Raw genomic sequence first — 14,542 nt, 5'->3', positions numbered from 1 at the left:
TATGGGGCTGATAGAAGAAGATGTGCTAATCTAAAAAGAAAATCAAACCCAATTTGTACCATTCAATGGTCAAGCAGGTACAAATGCCCAAATAGTTTACTCCTGCTTCTATAACTTATATGCTTATAAAGAAATTTACTTGCCTACAAGGCAACCTAAAAGATGTAGGGGGCAATAAAATAATATTGAATTACAGTCACTTATGTAACAGGAGATATGGCAGGCCGCTTATATGTAAAATGACCAAACAAACTGCAATGAAACATGCAGTCTGAAGAAGGGTCTCGACCCGAAACGTCGCCTATTTCCTTCGCTCCATATATGCTGCCTCACCCGCTGAGTTTCTTCAGCATTTTTGTCTACCTGCAATGAAACAATAACTATTTTAAAAGGGCATTTGGACAGATATATGGATGGGAAAGGTTTAGGGGGACATGGGCCAAAGGCAGTCAAACGGGAGTAGACTTAACTTGATCAGCATGGGAAAGATGGGACGAAAGGCATGTTTCCATGCTGTATATACTAGATGATTTGCTTTACATATTGGTTGTTCAGATAAAACATCATTACAACATTGGAAAGGATTTCCGGATCTTCCTCAAATAACTTCATGAGATCATTTAGGCAAACCAGAAAATACATTGAAAGGGAGCAGATTGGAACAAACCTTACTTTGGTACTGCACTCACAAATCACTCCACACTGACACTCTGGAGAGGCATTTAAAGCTCTATCCCAGATGTTTTAAAAAAAGGTCTCCTATAAATAAAGGCTAAAATATTAAGAGGGAGAAATCCTTGGAAAACATTAAATAGAGAATAAAGATCAGTAGTGAGGCACATTGTGGAAATCGAGGAGAGAAGGAGGTTAGGAGCTTGATATTTTTCTTTCCTTGTTTCTCAGTTTTTGTACTAGAGGATCTGATGTTATGCATGCAGTGTTTCTTTAGTGACAGGACGTGCCAATACAGCATAGCAGCACCTTTAAAAGTTAAAAACTAGATTTTAAAATTGATACTTAATGTTGATTTTATACATTATACTTATTTGTTTATCAAAATTAGACATTGATCGCAAAATCAAAACAGAAATGGGTGGTATATTGATGGAAAACAAGCGTTGATAAGTGTAGCTTGATTTTTAATGGATAAACGTCTCCAGAATGCCAGTGATTGAGGGGAGGCCCGAGAGAAGTATATAAAATGAGAAGCCTAGATAGGGTAGACAGTCAGAACCTTTTTCCCAGATGGAAACGCCAAAACGAGAGTGCAAAGCTTTTGGGTGAGAGAGGCAAAGTTTCAAGGAGAGGTGGGAGGCAATTCTTTTTTAAACAGAAGGTGGTGGGTGCACGGAAGATGCTGTCAAGGGTGATGGTGGAGACAATTATGATGTGCATTTTAGAGGCTTTCAGATACTCAGGGTGTGACAGAGTATGAAGGGATATGATCATATGCAGGCAAATGTTTAATTTAACTTAATAATAATAATAATGGATGGGATTTATATAGCGCCTTTCTAATACTCAAGGCGCTTTACATCGCATTATTCATTCACACCCCAGTCACACTCGATGGTGGTAAGCTACTTCTGTAGCCACAGCTGCCCTGGGGCAGTCTGACGGAAGCGTGGCTGCCAATCTGCGCCTACGGCCCCTCCGACCACCACCAATCACTCACACACATTCACACACATTCACACACAGGCAAAGGTGGGTGAAGTGTCTTGCCCAAGGACACAACGACAGTATGCACTCCAAGCGGGATTCGAACCGGCTACCTTCCGGTTGCCAGCCGAACACTTAGCCCATTGTGCCATCTGTCGTCCCTGTCGTCCAACTTAGATCATGTTTGACACAGACATTGTGGACCAAAGGGCCTGTTCCTGTGCTGTATGTTCCTTCTCTATGTTCTATGCACCTGCATTTTTTTTGTCAACAAGAAAAAGCAATGTATATGTTCATAGGGATTGTGAGCAGTACAGTCCAATTGTATAGGAGGTTCTGCAGGTATGGGAATTTCTGCCTTTTTGAGTGATTATGAGTTCATCATTTTGTGAGCAATATTAAGAAAAATCTATTGATTTTTACAAATAAAATATACCTAGTTCTTTTATTCATTTATGCATCATGCAATTTCCTGTTGCTGCTAATTTCTGCTAAACATTCAGTGCAACTAAGAATAATGCCTAACAAACACACCGATCTGTTAGACTTTTCAAACGTTTTCTTGTTTCAGTTTCATATTCTTTTGCTTTTCTAGCTGCTTCGCTGCGAGAATCTCTTTTTTCTTGAAGGTTCTGATTTATAACCTTAACTTTATCGATGTCCTCCTGAACCTGCAGAAAATAACAAATAACAAAAGGTGAAGGGGAAGGGGGGCAAAGTTTAAAGGAGATGTGTGAAGAAACATTTTGTCCACACCGATGGTGTTGGGTGCTGGGCACATGCTGCTGGGATGGAGGAGAGCACTGATGTGTTGGCGAGGCAGCAGATGCAATTGGGATATTTAACAGGCATTTAGATAGGCAAATGAAGGAAACAGGGGCAATGTGTGGGAAGGAACTGCAGATAGGCGACGCGACTCTCGTCAGCTGCGGCCTCTGCAGTCCGTCTGCGTTTTTATTATTTTATGTCTATGTTTTTATGTAGTTTTTGTTATTTTTGTTGGGGTGTGTGTGTGGGGGGGTGGGGGTGGTGTGGGGGGGTTGGGGTAACTTTTAAATCTCTCCCTGCACGGGAGACCCGACCTTTTCTTTGTCGGGTCTCCGTTGTCGTTGGGGCTGCAATGAGGAGCGGCCTCCAACAGGAAGACCGGGGGCTCTGGTGCCGACTACTCACCTCACCGTCGCGGAGCTGGCCGAGTCTAGAGCGGGTGGAGCTGTGGTGGACGCTGCTGCGACCCGACCCCCGGAGATTCGGTGGCTGCAACTGCGGGTTTGGCGGACGGTAACACCGGGAGCCCGCGGGTCCCTGGAGGGAGACCGCTTTTCGGGGCTTCCGCAGCGGTGACTTCTCCCACCCGAGTTGCGGGGTTGAAGAGCTCCTGGAGCGGGGCCTTACAGCACCGCCCCGCGCGGCTTGGAATGGCGGCGGGTCTCTGTGAGCGCGCGCCGGGGGCTCTAACACCAAGACCCGGTGCGCGGCCTTGCATCACCCGGCGTGGTTTTAATGGCCACGGGACAATCGCCATCGCCCGCCGGGGGCTTTGACTTTGACATCGGGGGGGAGAGTGCAGTGGAGAGAGAAGTTTTTTTGGCCTTCCATCACAGCAATGTGATGGATGTTTATGTAAATTATGTTGTGTCTTGGGTCTATTTGTTTGTAATGTATGGCTGCAGAAACGGCATTTCGTTTGGACCTCAAGGGGCCCAAATGACAATAAATTGAATTGAATTGAATTGAATTGAATTGAATTGAATACTGGTTGAAACCAAACATAGACACAAAAAGCTGGAGTAACTCAGCGGGTCAGGCAGCATCTCTGGAGCGAAGGAATGGGTGACGTTTCGGGTCGAGTCCCTTCTTCAAGGTAACAGAGGCATATGAATCATAAGTAGGGTGATGGTAATAGTTAAATTTGGCATCATGATTAGCACAACGTTGTGGGCCAAAGGGCCTATTTCTGTGCTGTGCTGCACAAGCTTCAAAAGGATCTTGGTTGAATATAAATGCCACTCATTCTGGGGCACTTGCATTTTGTACCCAATGTAAAATTAGTATTTAATGCTCTGTGATTTATGCCTCACTCATTGCGCCCAGTGAACAAAGGAGGGACACAAATAAAATGGCTAACTCTTTGCATCCTAAGCAACAGTAAAATTGATCTTCATATCTCAGATGAAGTAGTGTTTCAGGGATAATTAACAGATCTATTCCTTACTGTCATTCAGTTTCTGTTATATGGCCACTTGATTTTCCATTATGACTGACAAATAAGCAAAATACATTTAGGCAAAGTATTGAGGGCAGTCAGCAGCTGCAAAACTATACCCCAACAAGCAGCCAACATCTTCAGCAAAGGACAATATAAATATGAAGAAAAAAATAAACTAAAAAAGTAAATTATATTTTCAGAACAAGCAGACCTTTAGTCATTCCCTCCACAATTGCTGCCTGACCCACTGAGTCTTCTTTCTGAGTGCTTCTTTTTCTTATAATGATTAACTCTGAATCCTGTAAATGTTGTTGCTCCTCAACTTTTTCTAGAATTCCTGCCTCAAATGAAAGGAGAACTGCATTTACGAACATGTAAGACTAATTCTGTATGCAGTGAAGGATACAACGGGGTTTTGATCAACTGTGCCAATGGGCTGAGGCATGGCAGATGGGGTTTAATGGAGATTAATCCAAGGTGCTGCATTTTTGCAGGACAAACCAGGGTTGGACTTGCATAGTAAAAGCTAGGGTCCTGGGAAGAGTTATAGAATAGAGAGATCTCGGGGTGCAGGTACTTTGTTCCATGAAAGTAGCAACACAGTAGACAGAGTGAAAGCAGCATCTGGCACGCTTGCCTTCATTGATTAGGGCACTGAGACATCATGTTACAATTATATAAGACATTGATAAGACCACATTTGGAGTATTGTGCATAGTTTTGAACACACTGCTATAGGAAGGATGTCATTAAACGTGAAAGAGTGCAAAAGGGATTTATAAGGATGTTATAGGGTCTGGAGAAGAAGTTATGAGGAGAAGGTAGACACAAAATACTGGAGTAACTCAGCGAGACAGGCAGCATCTCTGGAGAGAAGGAATGGGTGATGTTTTGGGTCGAGACCCTTCTTCAGACTATTTAAATCCATTCAAATCATTCAGGTGATGTAAACCAGCATCTGCAGTTTTTTCCTACACAAGTTATAAGGAGAGGCTAGTTATCTTTTCCCTGGAGAATAGGAGGCTGAGGGGTGACCTTATAGAGATATATAACACACATCAGGGGCATTGATAAGGTGAAAAGCTGCAGTCTTTTCCCTATGTTAGGGGAGTTTAAAACTAATTATGCATAGATTTAAGGTGATAGGGGAAATATTTAAACGAGGCCCGAGAAGCAACTTTTTCCACACAGAAGGTGGTGCATAAATGGAATGAGCTTCTAAACAAAGTGATAGAGGTGGGTACAATTATACCATATAAGGTACTTGGACAAGTACATGGATAGAAAAGGTTTGAGGTAAGTGGGCCAGGTGCAGGCAGGTGGGATCAGCTCAGTCAGGCAATTTGGTTGGCAAGGACAGGTTCGGCCGAAGAGCCTGTTTCCGTGTTGTAGTATAGCACTGTGATTTTAATAGCCAATGTCTTTCAGAAAACAATTAAAGGGTTGCTGCTCTCTGAATGATGTCATTTAACTGGGAAAATGTCAGCTTGCTAAGATGAATCATGCCCAGAAGTGTCCACTGAATGGACACTGATCAATGATCATTCACGTGATCTAATCAATTTCAAGCCTTTAATTTCCAATCCAAAATCAATTCCCCAAATCTAATCAATCCTATGGATACACAGGAACTGAAGACACTGGCATCTTGAGCAAAACACAAATTACTGGAGAAACTCAGTCTGAAAATGGGACCTGACTGGAAACATGCTCTGTCCATTCTGTCTACAGATGTTGCCTAATCTGCTGAGTTCCTCCAGCACTTTATGTTTTGCTTATCAATCCTATAATTAGCCAGATACTTTGCTAGTGACCTAATTTACTCACAATACAATACTGAAAGCCAATAGCACAATGGGTCCCAGTTTTGTTCTAAATTTTTTTAAACATTCAGACGGACGGACAATTCATTCAGACATAACAACCAAGATGGGTCGAAATTACAAATTTTGATGGAGATTAAACATTTCAGTGACAATTTTGTTACTTTTGAGAAAATCATTGTTTAGTGCTTTCAGTTATTCCACCTACATTACCCTGCAAGTGATTGGCATTACACCTGCCAATGAGTGAGCATTCAATACTTCAAATCGAAGTATTCAATACTTCGCCGAATGACCAGAAACTTAACTATGGTTAGAAAAGTAGATCAGTGGCTGGGCACAGCACATATGACTAATTTCATACTTCCCACAGGACAGTAAGGCACCAGGGATCTATGTAGACGTGGCAGATTAGATTCAAAATTGGCTTGGCCAAAGAAGACAGAGGGTAGTAGTGAGGTGGTGTTCTTCAGATCGCATGTCTATGACCAGCGATGTCCCACAAATATCAGTGCTGGGATCTTGACTCTCGTGACTCTTGACAGTACTGCAGGGGAATGGATGGAAGTAAATACAATAGAAATGTTTATGAGGTACTTCGGCAGACACATGAGCAGGCAGGGAATTGAGCGATGTAGACTAGAGCAGAGAGATGTGCAATTTAGATTGGCAGCGTGGTCAGCACAGTCATTGTAGGTGGAAAGGCTTGTTCTTATGCTGTATTGTTCTATAGGCTTTCCACCACCTACACTGTACAAGCCAGGGATCTGATAGAAAATTCTCCACTTGCTGGATGTGTACAACTCCACATCCAGGACAAAGCACATAATTGACACCGTGCCACCATCCTAAATTGACTCCGTCTACCACTAGTACTCTAATACACAACAAACATTTTCACCAGAAGCACTGCATGATGGTCACTCCCCAACCCCCCTTCCTCACCCCCCCTCCCCACCTCCGCATTTCTTTAAACAAGTGGCTCTTAACCTTTTTGGCACACGTATGCGCATACGCGAATAAAATACTATATGGTATGTACCTTTGTTAGGTTCCTAAAAATGGGCTCAACAAATGGATATGTTATTTATGACCATGTCCCCCGTTAAAACCCCAAACGACACCCCATGAGGGTCCCGGCCCCCAGGTTAAGAACCACTGCCTTAAGGGCATCTAGAGATTGGCAATAACATTGACCTTGCAAGTTACTTCCACATCCCATTAATAAATTAAAAAGAAATGGACCCTCAGGTACTTACCAGTACTTTATAAGCAGTCATCATTTTCTTTCATCTCTGAACCATGTATAATTGTTGCTGAAATCAAAAGAATTAATCTAATACATTTATAAAAATCCTACCTGTGATGATCTCATCATTGAATTTTCAATTTCCTGTTGGTTGTATTCCATGAGGATTTTTAATTCATCGGTAAATTTGTCTCTATTCACAGCAAAATACATATTCATTATTTAAGTAATAACACTAATCATAATTGTATGCTTAAAGTTATTTTCTCTGTTTAAATATTTAACAACATAAAATCAATAAATAATCAAGGTCAAATACTAGTTATATTGCTCATGGAGCAAAGTTAATTTATCTAGTTACAACCGCAGTTATTCTGATCAAGCGAATTACTTTCATATATAATGTGCAAGAAGGAACTACAAATGCTGACCAAAGACATACACAAAAGATTGGTGTAACTCAGCGGATCAGGCAGTATCCCTGGAGAAAAGGAATAGGTGATGTTTCAGATGGAGAGTGGCGCAGTGGCACAGGGGTAGTTGCTGCCTTCCAGCCCAGAGACCTGGGTTTGATCCTGACCATGGGCGCTGTCTATACGATGTTTGTACATTGTCCCTGTGACTGTGTGAGCTCTCTCTAGGTGCCTCCCACATTCCAAAGACATACTGGTTTGTAGGTTAATTGGCTTCTGTACAATTGTCCCTCGTGTATAGGATAGAACTAGTGTACAGGAATCGCTGATCGATGTGCTCAGTGATGAGATATATTAACCATCATCTTTTCTTCCATTCTCCTCTCTATCACCCAGTGTCTTTTTGTGCTCCTTTCTCCACCTTTATCCTAATTTTCCCTCCCCATTCTTTCTCTCAAGCACTTTGATCCTTCACCATTTATTTTGCTCTCTCTCTGTCCTGTTCTTGTTCTCGAGATTTTACTCCTTTCTATTTCACCTCTCCATGCTCTCTCATTGGTACCCCATTTACTCCTTAAATTTCAACATTTGTCATCTCTTGGCCCTTCACTTTGATGCACTTTGCTCTACTTCTCCCCCTCTGCTTGTCCTGTATACCTCTTCTACCTCAAATCTATCAATGTCCATCATCGTGCTCCCTACACTTTTCTTCACACACTTCCTAATTTCCAAAGCAATCTCCTGTATCCTTCTCTCCACTTTAATCACCACCATTCATCGAAGATTGATTTGTGGTTGTCCAATTTAGGTTATAGAACAAATATAGCCAGAGGTTTAACTAGTTTGCATCTAAAATGTGGTGTGATGTTTACAATATGAGATTGCTTTTTCCTAAATATGATTAAATACAATGAAAATAGTACTTTCAGCATTGGTCACTTGTGCACAAGCTTTTGTTCGACTGTAACGTTTTCCAAGAATATTGAATGACACATAATTTTCTTTTACTTCTTAATAATTAGTTCTTCAATCTTTTGCAATTTTTCTTCGTGTTCGTATTGAAGAACAGTTTTATTCTTCTGTAAAAGTGTATTCTGCACTCTTAAATCTGATGTTATCTAAAAAAAAGCACAGCATTCACGATAATGTTTAAGAACAAAAAACATTATTCAATCAAGTGCAATATGAAACTAATTCTGCCTTATTTGGGTGTAAAATTGTAATAAAATATATGCTCCATTTCGTGGCTTCCTTTTATTCATAGTTCTTTGTCGAGCACAGTGGATTCTTCATTCTTTCACTACTGCCATTGTTGCCAGAGCGTTCTGTAAAATATGCCTCACCTGCCTTACCGCCTCCTTATTTAGAATTTAGAACAGTTAGTTCCAAAACATAGTTAACTGTCGTTTGCAGGTTAGAGTAGAAATATGAGCTTTTAGAGTAATGGGCAGGTTAGAATAAAAATGTATGCTGTGAGTGAGCGGACTCGTGTTCACTTTGGGTGTTCCCACTGGATCCCTAGAACTATTTTCCTGAACACACATCAGGATCCAGTGATGTACACAGGATAACAACATAATTTTTTTGGCTTTTGAGTGAGTTGATCACTGTGGCTCTCTGCTCAATGATCAGGCACACATAGAGGTTACAACTCATAGTCTTAATTGCAGTTCAAGCGGAAGGAACACGTCATGCTTTCATCCCCATGGTCTGCATTATATCTAAAGATAGAGAGTGACGCACTGGTTTGGATTGGTGTGCCCACGGTAGGGATGAAGATTTGGACTGGATTACATAAGGAATGTGTAGCATGCATAATCTGTGTGGTGATATATATATAGTAAAGACATACTAATCTACATCCTTCCTCTTATAGAATTAACTCCTAATAAAATAGATAAGATAATCACATGCAAAAATGTAGGTATTACTGATTACATAAAGTACATATTTTATGTGTAAGTAGGCTGGAGCGAAGTTCAAACGTAACCCGGGTACTTTGGGATGACCTGGAAGCGTACAGTACAATCCTGCATCTTCTCCCATCACCGGAGATGCGATCGGTGGTAGAGCAGGTGCGGGAGATTGAAACAGCATCCCTAGCGATGAAACTGGAGACCTTGGCATGGGTCGAGGCAGTGGGGCCATGGGTGAAATGACCGGATCAGGAGCGGATGGTAGTGGTGGTATGGTCGGGCCGATGCCACTGGATGGGGATGGAAGTATACCTGTGCGGTCAGGATAATACAGAGATGGTGCTGGTTCGTTCACAGGCAGGATGTGCTATTACGTCGGTAGGTGTCACCATCGGCATTGACCAAATATGAACGTGGTTCGGAAGCAGTTCCAGAAATTACACCGAGGCGGTCGTGACCCTTTTCGGTTTGTAGACGGACCACCTGTCCCTTGGCTAGTGGTGGAAGTGGTCTGCTCGTCCTGACATACCATCCTTTTTTAACGTTATGCCTTTGTTGTAGCCTGGACTGGATTTCGGATGATGGAAGCACTTGCAGTACTAGTGCCCGTTTCGCCACAGGCAGTGTGGCTCGTGTTTGCCTTGATATCAGTCGCTGGGCGGGTGACCCAATATCAGGTCACGGGAGATGTTACGCAGGTTGAGCAGGTCTAGGTATAGGTCTGATCCTGCTCTGTGGGATAGTTCCATAACTTGTTTGGCACTCCTGATGGAATTTTCAGCCAGCTCGTTTAACTGTGGGTAATATGACAAAAACCCCACGTGTAGCAAAGTCTTTGAAGTACTGGCTGGTAAATTGACTGCCATTGTCAGACAGTGGCTGATACGGGGACCCGAGAACAGAGAAATGGCGTGGTGTGCCAGCTTCTGGACAACCCCTGCAGAGGTGGGGCTAATGAGTAGATCGATTTCAAACCATCCGGAATACGAGTCGACTAGAACCAGGTATTGTTTGCCATGCCACTAAAAAATGTCAGTTGCCATTGTGGACCATGGGAGGTCAGGAACCGGGTGTGAGAGAAGTGGATGCTTTTGTTGGTGTGGTGTCAAACTGTTGCACACTACACGGGACTTTACTTTCTCACAAATATAATCAGCCATGTCAAGCCAGAAAAACATGCTTTTCGCTCGCAGGACAGTTGCCTCTGTGCCTGGGTGTCCCGCATGGACGGCATCAAAGTACTTGGTGTGTAAGGAGGCAGGAATTACAGCTTTGTGGCCCTTTACAATAATGTCCTCTTGTAGTACTAGTTCATCATGAACGACAAAGAAAGGCCGGATTGGTAGTGGTAATCTGTATTGCTTGTCTGGCCACCCGTGCTTAATGACAGAGGAGAGCGATCGTAAGGTATCGTCAGCAGCAGTTTGGACAACCAGGTACTCCAAACAGGACGAAGGAAAATAGACATCATGACAATGAAGCTGTCTTCAGCCGTGGATGGTTTCTCAAAGGTCTTCCGTGGAGCACGTGACAGAGAGTCAGCCAGGTGCATGTCCTTGCCACGTTTGTAAGTTCGAACAATGTCATACTTCTGTAGCTGTAGCAACATACGTTGGAGGCGCCCTGGAGAAGCGTGTATCGATTTGTTCAGAATGCTGGTTAGGGGTTGGTGGTCAGTCTCAATCGTGACCGTTTTTACGACGATAAAGTCATTAAACATCCTGCAAGCAAAAACGACCGCTAGCAGCTCCTTTTCAATCTGAGCGTATTCTTCTCTGGTGTGAGAAGAATAGGCAACGGGCCTGTTGCCGGTTGTCGTTATAGTATATTTTATATTTTAATGTATCTTATATAATCTTGTATTGAAAATAAGTTATATCTTAAAAAGTCTGATTAGGCAGTGGGCCTCTCAGGCCATATGGTCACAGGTCATTTGCTCTTTCTGAATGTCACATTCTTGTGAAGTGTTGTAATGACATGGCTCAGGATTTATGGATTGTTTATACGTCCAAGACAACAAGGCTGGAATAATAATGGATTCTGATTTAAGTTTGATATGTTTAATTACACATATGTTGAGATAAGAGGGGATACATTTGAGCAGGTTGTATCTTTTATTTTTATATATATGTATCTAAGAAAGTAACTTTGTTTTGATTTGAGATAAGTCAGTGGTCGGCAGTTGTAAACATTACTTTCTGTAATGCTGTTGGTGAGGAGTCATAAAAAGAGGCCCAAGGATGAGTTTGGAATTTCATCCCCTGGAGATAGCAAGAGAGGGGGAGGGTGTGTGAGCTAGCCAAGAAGCCATTATCATTTATCAAGTGTGACATTTATACAACCCCTGTGTGCTTGGAGATAGGAGGTGTGTGATTGGAATCAGCTTAAAAATCTTTGAAGACCTTGCAAGGATAAAGCAAATTCATACTTTTAAGGTTTACTAGACCAAGGGCAGACCCGTTGGGTCTGCTCCCCCAATGCAGCCGTTCCCTACCAGTAGCCCCCACGGGAGACGTGGTCCTCCAACTCAAGCGGCTCAGGAATGAGCAGTGCGGCTGTTTTTAAATGGCGTCTTTGAGGCGAGATGCGGGCGCCAGCAGCCATTATGGTCGCTGGCCAGCAGGAGGCGACAAAATGAGTGAGTGGGGGGGGGGGGGGGGGAGAAAGATTTGATTAAAAACGTGTACTTAAACACGACGAAATGTAATGAGGAGTGGATACTTAGAAAGAAAAGTGAAATCTCTACCGAAATGGAAAAGATCTCGGCGATTGAGCGTCTGGATTCGGCGTGGCAATGAATCAAAGGCAGAAAGGCAGCCGGACGGCAGGCGGCAGCCACAGAGTCTTAATAGTATACTAGACCAAGTGCAGACTGTTTCCCCAACGGCGTTTGCGGGGGGGGGGGGGGCTGAGGCATCACACTCACATTAACCACCCCCCAAACACACAGGTGGGGGGAGGGGGGGGTGAGAAGAGGGGAGGGAGGGGAGAGGAGGAGGATGAAACGGGACAGATTTGGGAGGGAAAGGAGAGCGGGGTAGGAGGTGGATGGGGAGTGAGATGTGGGTGAGGGGGGGGGGTGGGGAGGGAGGGGAGGAGGGAGGGAAGGGGAGAGGGGTTGGTGGAGAGAGGGGAAAGAGTGGGGAAGGAGAGTGGAGGGGGAAGGGGGGAGAGAAGTGAAGTGGAAGAGATGGAGGAGAGAGGGATGGGGAGGGGAGAGAGATGTGGGGGGGATGGATGGGGACGGAGAGGAGGAGGGAGGGGTAAGAGTGTGGAGGGAGGGGCAAGAGTGTGGAGGGAGGGGGAGAGAGGTGGGGGGAGAGGGGGGAAAGAGTGGGGAGGGATAGTGGGAGGGGGAGAGGTGGAAGAGTGGGGAGGGTCAGAGGGGTAGGGGGAAGGGGTGTGGAGGGAGAGGGGAGGGAGGGGGAAGGGAGGGGGAGAGAGAGGGGTGGGGGAGGGAAAGGGGTGGAGTGAGGGAGAAAGTGGAAGAGTGGGGAGGGAGGGGTAGGGGGAGTGGTGGAAGAGGGACAGAGGGGTAGGGGGAAGGGGGCGGGGGGAGAGAGGGAAGGGGATAGGGTAGAGAGTGAAGGGGGGTGGGGGAGAGAGGGATGGGTGGGAGAGGGAGATGGGTGTGGAGAGGGAAACATAGAAACATAGAAATTAGGTGCAGGAGTAGGCCATTCGGCCCTTCGAGCCTGCACCTCCAGTCAATATGATCATGGCTGATCATCCAACTCAGTATCCTGTACCTGCCTTCTCTCCACACCCCCTGAACCCTTTAGCCACAAGGGCCACATCTAACTCCCTCTTAAATATAGCCAATGAACAGGCCTCAACTACCTTCTGTGGCAGTGAATTCCAGAGATTCACCACTCTCTGTGTGAAAAATGTTTTTCTCATCTCGGTCCTAGAAGATTTCCCCCTTATCCTTAAACTGTGACCCCTTGTTCTGGACTTCCCCAACATTGGTTTCTATAAGATCCCACCTCAATCTTCTAAAATCTAGCGAGTACAAGCCGAGTCTATCCAGTCTTTCTTCATATGAAAGTCCTGACAACTCAGGAATCAGTCTGGTGAACCTTCTCTATACTCCCTCTATGGCAAGAATGTCTTTGAGCATTGGGCATTGTGACATCACACAATGGAACGTTCACCATGGGGTGGGGCTCCTGCAAAGGCATATGTAAATGGATCCGTTCCGATTGGACATATGTGAACATTGGGCATTGTGATATCACACGATGGAACGAATCAAAAGGAAGAAAGGCAGCGGCAGCCGGACGGGCTTTTATATAATAACTAGACCAAGTGCAGACCCGTTGGGTCTGTTTCCCCAACGGCGTTTGCGGGGGGGGGGGGGGGGGGGTGAGAAGAGGGGAGGGAGGGGAGAGGAGGAGGAGGAAACGGGATAGATTTGGGAGGGAAATGAGAGCAGGGTAGGGGGTGAGAGATGGGGAGAGAGATGTGGGGGAGGGGGGATGGGGAGGGAGGGGAGGAGGGAGGGATGGGGAGAGGGGTGGGGGGAGAGAGGGGAAATAGGTGGGAGGAGGGAGAGTGGAGGGGAAGGGGGAGAGAAGTGGAAGAGTGGGGAGGGAGGAGGAGAGGGGTTTAGCTGGGTGAGTGATGGAAGAGGGACAGAGGGATAGGGGAAGAGGGTGGGGGGGAGAGGGAAGTGGGTGGGTGGTAGAGATGGAAGGGGCGTGGGGGAGGAGAGGGATGGGAGAGGGGTGAGGAGAGGGGGAGGAGAGAGTGGGAGAGAAGTGGAAGAAGTGGGGAGGAGGGAGGGGTAGAGGGGTAGCGGGAGAAGAGGGACGGGGGAGTGGTTGGAAGAGGGACAGAGGGGAAGGGGTGGGGGAGAGAGGGGAAGGGAGCGGAAGAGAGAGGGGTGGGGGAGGGAGAGGCGTTGGGTAAGGGGATAGAAGTGGAAGAGTGGGGAGGGAGGGGTAGGGGGAGTGGTGAAAGAAGGACAGAGGGGTAGGGGTAAGGGGGTGGTGGTAGAGAGGGAAGGGGGGTGGGGGAGAGAGGGATGGGTGGGAGAGGAAGCGGGGTGAGGAGAGGGAAACATAGAAGCATAGAAATTAAGTGCAGGAGTAGGCCATTCGGGCCTTCGAGCCTGCACCGCCATTCAATATGATCATGGCTGATCATCCAACTCAGTATCCCATCCCTGCCTTCTCTCCATACCCCCGATCCCTTTAGCCACAAGGGCCACATCTAACTCCCTCTTAAATATAGCCAATGAACTGGCCTCAACTACCTTCTGTGGCAGA

The 14,542-nt window shown here is 45.2% G+C and overlaps 1 protein-coding gene across 1 annotated transcript in view; it reads right to left on the bottom strand.

Annotated features, from left to right (window-relative positions):
* ccdc175 (coiled-coil domain containing 175) overlaps window positions 1-14,542 on the bottom strand; it is a 64,597-nt gene that overhangs the window by 22,981 nt on the left and 27,074 nt on the right. The window contains exons 7-9 of the mRNA XM_033026445.1: window positions 8,365-8,474; window positions 7,055-7,136; window positions 2,197-2,333 (exon numbers count right to left, since the gene is read on the bottom strand). Of these exons, the coding sequence (XP_032882336.1) occupies window positions 2,197-2,333; window positions 7,055-7,136; window positions 8,365-8,474 (329 nt within the window). The remainder of the gene's footprint in view (window positions 1-2,196; window positions 2,334-7,054; window positions 7,137-8,364; window positions 8,475-14,542) is intronic.

Source organism: Amblyraja radiata, chromosome 9, assembly GCF_010909765.2.
Source record: "Amblyraja radiata isolate CabotCenter1 chromosome 9, sAmbRad1.1.pri, whole genome shotgun sequence".
Lineage (NCBI taxonomy): Eukaryota > Metazoa > Chordata > Chondrichthyes > Rajiformes > Rajidae > Amblyraja > Amblyraja radiata.
This window is presented reverse-complemented; position numbering and strand designations above follow the sequence as displayed.